The sequence below is a fragment of the Elephantulus edwardii genome, unplaced genomic scaffold (assembly GCF_000299155.1).
Source record: "Elephantulus edwardii isolate Elephantulus edwardi_28Jun2011 unplaced genomic scaffold, EleEdw1.0 scaffold00007, whole genome shotgun sequence".
NCBI classification, from domain to species: Eukaryota; Metazoa; Chordata; class Mammalia; order Macroscelidea; family Macroscelididae; genus Elephantulus; species Elephantulus edwardii.
The window spans coordinates 12,650,349-12,660,929 of NW_006399757.1; the positions used below are offsets into that span (position 1 = coordinate 12,650,349).

Here is a 10,581-nt window from a genome sequence, read left to right on the forward strand (position 1 = left end):
ACCATAAACCCCAAGAATAGCTTTCTTTCAAAGCAAGCATATCAGTAGTTTAGAAAACGAGGTTAGAAAAGTAACATCTAACTCATATTCAAGTGTTCACTATTGATATCAACAACTCCAACTGAAGTAAAATCTGAGTGACACCTCTTATCCTGTCGTTATGTGGTTGCATTGAGGTGGAGCTGTATATCTTATTACTCCACTGTTGAAGAAGTCATATAGGTAGGGTGTTTAACTGATCTCATCTCACCATCTATTCAAGAGCTTTTCACTGAACGGATCATTCAGAATGACTCACAAACTATTGATGTTTCACACTGTCTGCTAGGAAATGTAGCTAAGAAAAATTGTATATTGTTCTGAACATAATTTGTCACTACAAAATATATTTGTAACACAAAACCTGTATGCCCATTTATAGAAAATGTTGTCAACTCATGTGAACATTGTCGTGCATCATCAAGTCAGAACTGACTCATAACTGAACCTTTAGCGGGCTTTCAGAAGCAGTACTTTGCATGAGAAGGAGATTGTCCATTCCTCTCTCACAGAGCAACTGGTAAAATTGAACTGCATGCCTTTGGGATTGCTGTGTAGTTTCTTAGCACTAAGCCACCAGAACTACATGATAAAAAAATAAAATCAATGTATGTGTGTTATGTAACATTGTGCCAACAAGGTGTCTGTTACTGCTTTGAGATTTAGTTTCGTTTAGTTTACTACTTTCCCACACAATCTTGGTTTTGTTACATTTTTTCCTCTTTTAATACCAGAGTATACAACTGCTGTGCTGCATTTGCAATTGTAATGATAATTATCTTGGGAATGCTAAATCGTGGTTTAATTTTATTGAAAAGACTTTATTTTTAAAGCAATTAAACTTATTGTTGATTGATATTTACCATCCAATGTTCCTGGAACACTACAAGAATACACTTTACACATAACCTCCCACTATAGTACATTGCTTGAGAGTAGCTATTTGATATAACGACATTCAGCTGAGTTTTCAAACCAAAGAACTAAAATTATAGCAATTTCACTTGAAATCCATAAATCCATGCACAGAATTGTGTTCAACAGAATCACTAAATGCTATTTGTTATTCAAAGATGAATGAATCAATAGAAAAATAGAACTGATAAATCATTAGCACTTTAATGCAGAGTGGAGAGAGAAAACTAATAAATCATGCATTTCAAGCACTTGTTTTCCTTACGGCATGTTTGAAAACATAAAGCATGCGATGATGAGTTGCAGGTCAATATGAAGGAACAACAATTCCAAGACTGCTCAGAATAGCATTTCATTTTACATCATAGGCTTAGTGAAGCATTAAGAAAAATCCTGTTGTGTGATTTCTTTAAACAGAGAATCCAACTATACCATGAACACTTTAAACAATGACCTAGGCCATCATTTCCAAATAAATATTTGAAATGTAAAAGACAGTGAGGTGAGGGCTAATTGCATGCATGATTTACTTCAATTGGCTCAATATTATTACCGGTACCAATTTAATGCTCAAAGGAACTGATACAATAATTTATTTCCTTCATGTGAATTTAACTGATTCGTTAAAGATTTCAGATACCTATATTTATAAATGACCAAAACAGTAAGAAATCAGCTCTTGAGTTGTGATTGTGTTATATGGTCTATTGTCTGTGAATAGTAGGTATTTAATTATAATTAATGGATAAGTCACTCTCTTCCAGAGTTTTTGACATCACCAAATGAATCATAATAACCATAAATTTGCTTCAAAATGCTTAATTAATTATACATTAACCCATTTCTCCCAAGCATCTCTTGCTGAGTCTTTGGTGGGAAATACAGTTTATTAGGCACATAGTTTAAAACATTTGGTTACTGGTGCTATTATAAATTTTCTTCTAGGTTCACATGCAAAAATGAATAAGGCTTGTCAAATTATCACACTTCCAAGTAATATGTTTGCTCTTATTTTTGGAATTAAAAATAACAACAAAATTTTCTATTTTTCAGCACACAAAAATCTTTATACCTCATAGCTGAAATTCCACTCAAAAGCACTGAAGAAAAAACTATTTACATATAGCAAGGTTTCATAGCCAACTATTTAATAAAATCTTTTCATTTAAAGTCTCTCCTCAAATCATAGGTCAAAGTTCATTCTTCTTTGTTTTGATTCTTAAAGCAAAAAAACAGAACAACCTAAAATCACAATCATTGTAGCATTACTATTTAATGATTATCAGTAATTGGAATCACTCAGAAAGGATCACATTTTTCATGGTATTTTTAAAAATCTATTTCACAGGTTTATCCTACACATAGTTAAATGGAAATTTGGAAAGTATGAGTGGAAGACATAAAAGCTATGGGAATGCATGCAACAAAAAATGCATTATCACTCAATAGAAACATATTTTTTTTCATGCAAAGGTGCCTATAAAAACAGAGACAATAAATCTTCTAATAGCTGAACTTTACACTAACTCCATAATAAAAACTGTTAAACCAATTCCATGATTTTGCATGAGCAGGAGACTTGAAGTGGTTCAAAGATTTCCAGAAGAAGTGTTCCATGGCCCAATTATGCTAATTAGATTTCTATGAAGGAAATAATATAGGATTATTCCTTGCTTCGGTTTCTTGTTCTTTTGACAAGGGAGCAGAATAATCCAGTTTTTGGAGGAGGGCCCATCAACATCGGGGCTTGGTTCTTGTGAGTAATTTTTATCTAGGGGGAAAAGAAAAGAGAGAATAAAATAAGCCCCAGATACAATACTGATTTGCAAGAATCTCTGTTAAAGTTACTAATATTTCATGAGATGCTGAAACATCAAAATTGTAAACTGCAGTTCCAGAGTTTCTATTATCTCAAAAGACTAGCTGAAAAGAAGATGAAGATATGCATATAAGCATATCCCAATTCTCAGCACACTAACAAAAATTATCAAAGTCATATTTCAGATATTATCAGCATATTACCTCTGACCTTACCTGTTGTTGTTAGGTGCCATTGAGTCAACTATGACTCCCAGCAACCCTATGAGTAACTGATCTAAATCTCCACCATCCTAACCATCTCTGATACGTCAAGCCCACGTTGACTGTCACTGTGTTAATCCACCTTACTGAGGGTCTTTTCCCCTGCCCCTCCACCTTCCCCAGCATGACACTCTTACCTAGTGCTCCCTAATCAGCTATAAGAATAAATACTGTAATTTCTTGACTATTTGTTGTGTATCACTGATTGAGGTAGGAAAGGATGTACCATTACAATATTCAGGAGCCGAGTTATAGTCTTCCATAAAGATGTTCTTGGTATCTAGGCAAGCCTTATTTATCTGGCTAATCAGATTGTTTCTTTCTCTGAACACGAACTGCAAGGCTTAACTTCAAAACAATCATTAGAAATGAGAGTCAAAAGTTAACATGCACAAAAGGTCAAAAATGATGAACTAGCTTTCTAATTTGATAATTAATTGGTAATAGAATAGAATAAAATATTGAAAAGCCTGCCTAAAACATTCTGAGAGACTGTTCTAAAGCTACTCGTTTTGATTTCTTTGATATAAAACTACGAATCACCTTAAATGAGACAACCTTAAAGTAGATTATGTCTGCAATTTTCTCTAATTCAAGTCTAAATTAGAGAAGACATTTTATGAATATATGCTATGCTCAAAGCTAATTGAAAGCAATTATCAAAGTGGCATTTTGTCTGTGACTTTAAGATACATTGTAAGATAATAAATGATTCTCATTATGTAATAAAAAGGTCACATCTTGCCTTTGGGCTAGTGACGCTAAGAGTTTTTTCAAAAGCAATCTGAGACATTTTCTTTAGTGAACTGCGACTAATACAAGAGCCATCGCTTATTAAATATCAGTTGTCACCTGCACAGTACCAGCACCAGAGATGAGTATTTCTTTCAAAAAGAAACACCGCCTCATTAAAAGCTGCAAAAAATATATCTCTTAAAGTGCATACCTGACATTTTCAAGTTAAAATGAATATCCTGCACTTGTCACTCATTAATAGCAATGAAAAAAAATGCATGTCACATGGATAAGATCATTAAAATTGGCACCAGAGATTTTTGGGAATGGAAATTTACTTCACAGTCTAGAAAGACAGAAGTATGTGAAAAATCTTGAAAGGATGAACAACTTTATTTAACTCTGTTGGGATCAGGTTATTCTGAAAAGATTCAGGACTTTTCTCTTGACTATAAAAATAAATTGCATTTGTATAAGGCCACCAGGCCAAGCTAAACTGTCTGGATTTCGTGTGTGTGTGTGTGTGTGTGTGTGTGTGTGTGTGTGTGTTATATGGGAAATGGGCATTAAGAGCCAGATAGGTATAAAATGTTAATATAAATGTATTGGTATACACGAAAATGATTTTTACCAGATTATCTAAGTAATTCAGATTGCATGTTGTACCTCAGCACCTCAGAATTGTAGGTTTAGACACTCTCTCATCAACATCTTCATTTATTATCTTGACAAAATTTTTTGAGCCTCTACTACATTTCAGGGTGTTCCATCACCTTGAGGATAGGGAGTTGTGCTGTCAACACAAAAGCTGGTGGTTCGAATCCACCAGCTGCTCTGCAAGAGGAAGATTGGTGACCTCCCTCTTAGTGATGAACAGCCTCTGGAAACCCAAAGGGAGGTTGATTATGAGCAGGTTCCAACTTGACAGCCATGATTTAATTATTTTTCAGAAATTCGTACCAAGAACTACGAATAAACACACAATGAAAAACATAGGCACATGAGGATTTAAAACAAAGTCTCAAAATCATAGCTTGTTGAGTCAAACCAACTCATAGCTGATCCTCCACTAGGTTTCTGAGGCTGTGCAGGATGTGAAAAGAGATTGCTCATCTTTCTCCTGAGGATTTGAACCACTAGAATGGTAAAACCTTTGGGTTAGTAACACTGTAGGACAAGAGCTCCTATAGTAGACTTGTTGTTGCAAGAATACTGTTTCTTGGTTACTTACACAAGGTTATCCACAAGCTGCTGAGTTGAGTTTGACTCCTAGCCATGCTCAGTTAGTCTTTTGATGTTGCACATCTTTATAGGAGACGATATCCCTTGTGTGTGGGTGTGTGTGTGTGTAAAGGCTAGTAGATTGAAAGCCTTACAGTTAGCAGTTCCAAATGCCACCAGAATTCCTTTAAAAATGTTAGCTTCAACTTATGACAAAGTTAAGCTAGATCCTCATCATCTCTGACACATTTAAGTCCATTGCTGCAGGCACTGTGTCAACCATGTGGTTGAGGGTCTTCCTCTCGCTCTCTGATCCTCCACCTTCCAAGCCTGATGTCCTTCTCCAAGGAATAGCTTCTCCTAGTTACATGGTCAAAGAAGGTGAAATAAAGCTTTGCTATTTTGGCCTCCAAGGAATACTTACTTGACCTGACCCTTCTTCAAGACCTGCTTGTTCTTTTGGTTGTCCATGGGCTATCCAGTACTCTTCTTCAATACCACACTCCAAAAGTATCATTTCTTCTCCCGTCATCCTTATTCATTGCCTAGCTCACTGATGCATAGAAAGTGATTGAAAAGAAAATGTCCTGAAGACCTTAGTCTTCATACTGATATCATTGCTCTTCAATAATTTGAAGAGGTCCTTGACTGCATACTTTGCTAGTGTAATATGTCTCCTGATCTCTTAACTGCTGGTACCAATGGTACTGATTGTGGATCCAAGATGAAGTTAGTAAGAATTTCAATCTTTTCTCATCTATTATGATGTTGTCTATTGATTCAGTAATACAATATTTGTTTTCTTGTCATTGAAATGCAACCCATATTGGTGACCGTAGTCTTTAATTTTCTACAAGTACAACAAGCAAGTGTTTCAAGTCCTCTTTACTTTTAGCAAAAAAGGTTGTGTCATATGTATAATGGAGGTTGCTGATGAACCTTTCTCTGATATTGATGCCACACTCTTTGTAGAGTCTAGATTATAATAATTTGAATAGCAGACAGACTGAGTAGGTATGGAAAAAGGATATAACCCTGATGGACACTTTTCCTAATTGAGAGATGCTATTGGCAAAGTCATTATGGATTTAGGAAGCATCAAAAGCAGATGGCTGCAGCTTTGCTTTCAGTAGTGTGACCTTGAATGTGTCACTTAACCTCTGGGCTTCAGATTCATCACTTGTGAAGCACAGGGGTTGTAATGAAGCCTAAAATTGCATCTAGCTTTTAACAATCCTAATTCAATGACTTTTTTCTACTTTTAAAAGGCAAAACTTCCTGAACAGATCTTTCTTCATTGTTCTTGTACAACATTATTATTAATTTTTCTATTTGCATTAAAGTTCCCTCAAACAACTGAAAAAAAAAAAGCAGATGGAAGGAATACAAAGAATCACTGCACCAAAAAGAATTGGCCAATGCTGAAATATTTCAGGAAGTACCACTTTATCAAGAGTCGATAATGATAAAGGAAGAAGTCCAAACTGCACTGAAGGCATTGGCATAAAATAAGGCCCCAGGAATTAATGGGCTATCAATTGGTATGTTTTGACTAAAAGATGTAGCAGTGGCTATGCTCTGCAGTATAAGCCAGTGTGGAGTTTATCTTCTTAGCCATAGTTTGACTTTGCTATGTAGATAGATGGGAATATGTGAATGGGGTATGTTAGCCCATCCACAGGGGATTCACCATCTAACTATCCCCAAAAGAATTGACTAGTCTTACCATAAAATTGGGAAATCCAGAAATGGGAGAATGAGACCTCCCTGACACTGGCAAAAATACCTACAAACCAGGAAAAGAACAAGCAAGAGGGCCGACAGGACCAACAGCCATAGCAGCCACAGCAGAGAAACAGATCTGACATGAGACAGGGAAACAGAGACCGAAAGTGAGATGGGACCTTGGGACTCTTACATCATTGAAACTGGAGCTAAGAGCCTTTGTCCAAGTTTGTTGGACAACTGGGAGTGGACATAGGGTCAAAATTTGCAGGACTAAGAACTTCGTAACATTAGGCTAAAGCCATGAGGATCAAGGCTGATGTTACTGCGCACACATTTTGGTAGCCATCCTGACTGTATTCTGATACTAACCTGGATTATAATCTTTTGACTTTCCTAACATGGTTCTGTGTGGTCTATGAGCTACCATCTTGGATTTTGGACCTAGCAAGGTGGTGAGATGAGTGGAAAGAAATATGGGAGTTGGGGGACATGTCTTACCTCATGGGAATTGGGTTTTTGTTATTGATGCTGTTGGTGGAGACAGGCTCCCTTTGTAAAGCTAGTAAAGGTGAAATATGGCCATCTTTATGTAAGCTTAGCTTTTTTTACAGCCAGTAAATTTGAAGGAGAGCTATTTAGCCAACTGACTAGAAGAAATTCCGATTTGTTCCAATTCCCAAGGAAGGTGACTCAACAAAATGTGGAAATTAGCAAAAAATATCTTTCGTATCACATATAAGTGAAATATTTGTTGAAGATAATTAAAAATGTCTAGTGCAGGACAAAGAACTGCCAAGAGCTCAAGCTCAATTTCGAAGAGGTTATGGCACCAGGGATGTAACTGCTGATGTCAGACGGATCCTAGAAGAAACCAGAGAATTCTAGAAGAATATCTGGTTTTGCTTTATTAACTATTTAAAGGCATTTGGCCATGAAAAGCATTACTGATTATGGCTAATCACTAAAAAGAAAGGGAATCCCAAAATACTTAATTGGGTTCATGTGAAACCTATGCCTAGACCAAGAGATTGTTGTGTGAAAGATCAAGACATTTACACATTTATGCATTTTAGTTTTGTTGGATCATGACCAAATTTGTGTTAGAAATAATGTATTCCAAGAACTCTTGTGTTTATTCCTTGAAATGATAGCAATGCATCTCAGTGCTCTTGACATAATGGCATTTCTCATGCATATTGCTAACTAAACTAACCGAGTTTTAAGTCTCAAACCAAGGTGACTGCCAAACCTATGTTTAAAGTTTTCTAGAATCAATTTTCTTAGTTGCATAATTTTCTGTACAAAGTACACATTTTTTCTGAAACCTAATGCTTTGTTTTGTTTTTGTCTTTATTTTATATTGGGTTTTCTCATAAAGCTCATATACAATGTGTTTCACACTATTCTTCATTCAAATTGTGTTTCATATACTTATTCCCATGTATTATGTATAAAATATACTTATTCATATATCATATATATTATATATTCATATATAATATATATTCATAATATATATTCATATATCATAAAATAGACTTATTCATATATCATATACTTAATCCCATGTATTATGTATAAAATCAATCACCATTGGTCTTGGCCATCATTACCCAATTTTTTTCATGTCCCTGCTGAATCCTTCCCATTTCCTTCACCCCCTCCCTCCACCCACTAAACTGTGCAACTCTGTGGTTTTGCCCCTACACATCCTCAGTCCTCTGCTCCCATGCCTTCATCCCTTCCCCATGCATCTTTTACTGGTTATCCTTCTATTTTCACAATAATTGTCTTCAGTACTTTTTGTCCTTATTAGACTGAGTTATTTCACTCACCATAATGCTCTTTAGTCTTTCCCAAGTTATGTTGTTGTTATGTGCCAAGTTATGTAGTATTTTTTTAAATCTTGCTCCTAAGTGCTGTATAGTATTCCATTATGTGAATGTACCACACTTTCTCAATCCATTCAGTTGTGGTTGGGCTTTTAGATGGTTTTTAAATTCTTGTGATGGTGGATAATAGTAATATAAACATTGGTGTACAGATCTTGTTTGTGTTTCAGATCTAATTTCCTTGAGGTATATTCCTAGTAGTGGTATAGCTGAGTCATATGGAGTTTTGATGTTCAACTTTTTGCGGAAACACCAAACTATCTTCCATAGTGGTTGTACCATTTTACAATTCCACCAATAGTGTATGGGAGTTTTAACTCCTCCATATCCTCTCCAATATTTATTGTTTGCTGTCCTACTGAACTGACACAGCTACTGGGGTAGCATGGTATCATTAAAGTTTGTATCTGCATCTTTCTTATTGGCAGCAATTTTCAGAATTTCTTCATGTGTCTGTGGCCAATGGAATGCCTGCCTCTGTGAAAAGTCTTTCCATGTCTTTTGCCTATTTTGTAATTGGTTTATCAGTCTTTTTCTTCTAGAGGTGCAGGTGTATTCTGCAAACTTCTGTTACAAGACACTTGTTTGAGTCGGTATTGCCAAATGCTTGTTCCCAGTCAATAAGGATTTTTTTTTCATCCTGTTGAGAAAAGTTTTTTATTTGCATCGAGATTTAATCTTTAAATTTTATCCCCTTCAGATAGGTATATTTGGTAGTCTCTTTATACCATAGACTACGCATTTTAAGTTTGATCCAGTTTGTCCTTTATGAACTTTATGGCTTTGGACTTTACTCCCAGGTCTCTGATCCACTGTCAGTTGATTTGTGTGTATCATTTAAGATGTAGATCATGTTTCAGCTTTCTGCAGGTAGCAGTCCAGTTTTCCAGCACCATTTGTTGAAGAGGTTGTCATTTTCCCATTTGATAGGTTTTATTTACTTGTCGAATATTGGTTGACCATAGATAGCTGGGTCAATTTGGGGTTCTAAATTCTGTTCCTTTGGTCTATGTGCTTTTCTTTGTACAAGTACTGTGCTGTTTTGGTTACTACTTTTCTGTGTACTAGGTTTTGAGGTCAGAGAATGCTATGTCTCCCACTTAATTCTTGTTTTTCAGAAATGCTTTGCTTGTTTGGGGTCTCTTTTTTCTCCAAATAAACTTGACAACTTCCCTTTCAATCTCCCTGAAAAATGAATTTGTTATCTGTATTGAGATTGCATTGAACATGCCGATACCTTTTGGTAGGGTTGTAATTTTCAAAATACTGAGTATTCCTGTCATTAACAGGGAACATTTTCCCATTTATTTAGGTCTTTTATTGTGTCTTGCAGAAATATTTTGTAGGTTTTTTTGTACAGGTCTTGTGTCTCTAGTTAGGTTTACCCTCAAGTATCTTAATTTGGGATTGGCTAGTATAGATGGTACTGCTTTCTCGGTTTCCTTCTGACTTATCTTTATTACAGTACAGGAACCATATTGATTTTTGGATATTGATCTTATATCCTTACACTCTAATAAATTGGTCTACTAGCTCTAAGAGTTTTTTGTTGAGTCCTTGGTTTTTCTTGTGTACACTATCATATCATCTGCTTATAGTGACAGTTTAACCGTCTCTTTGCTGAAAAATTAGCATTGTTTTATCTATTTTTTTTTAGAAATTACAGAAAACTGACAATATTTTCTTAATCAGGGAAGGAGCTGGCATTTGTGAACTCTCTTTTAAAATTATCAACATTTTTGTATACTTTTTCCACATTTGACTGTTGATGTCCTTGTATATGAGACTCAAGTAACTCATTGCTATCAATTTGCAATCTTCAGCTCACACTTAAGTGGGTCTTGAACTCAGAAATTCAATATATTGATATTAAGTCAGATCTGACTCACAGTTGACCTTCCAATGGGTTTGTTGCTTTTGTTGTTGTTGTTATGTGCCATTGAGTCGTTTGCGACTCATAGCGACCCTA

General features: G+C 35.5%; 1 protein-coding gene across 4 annotated transcripts in view; it reads right to left on the reverse strand.

Moving 5' to 3' along the window:
* Nucleotides 1-627: 627 nt before the first annotated feature.
* DGKB (diacylglycerol kinase, beta 90kDa) overlaps nucleotides 628-10,581 on the reverse strand; it is a 1,124,393-nt gene continuing 1,114,439 nt past the window's right edge. For 2 of the 4 annotated variants that reach the window (XM_006880257.1, XM_006880256.1), the window contains one exon: nucleotides 2,618-2,725. In XM_006880257.1, the coding sequence (XP_006880319.1) occupies nucleotides 2,618-2,725 (108 nt within the window). Of the gene's footprint in view, nucleotides 2,726-10,581 lie in introns of all 4 variants that reach the window. The other 2 variants (XM_006880255.1, XM_006880258.1) reach the window with 2 other exon arrangements.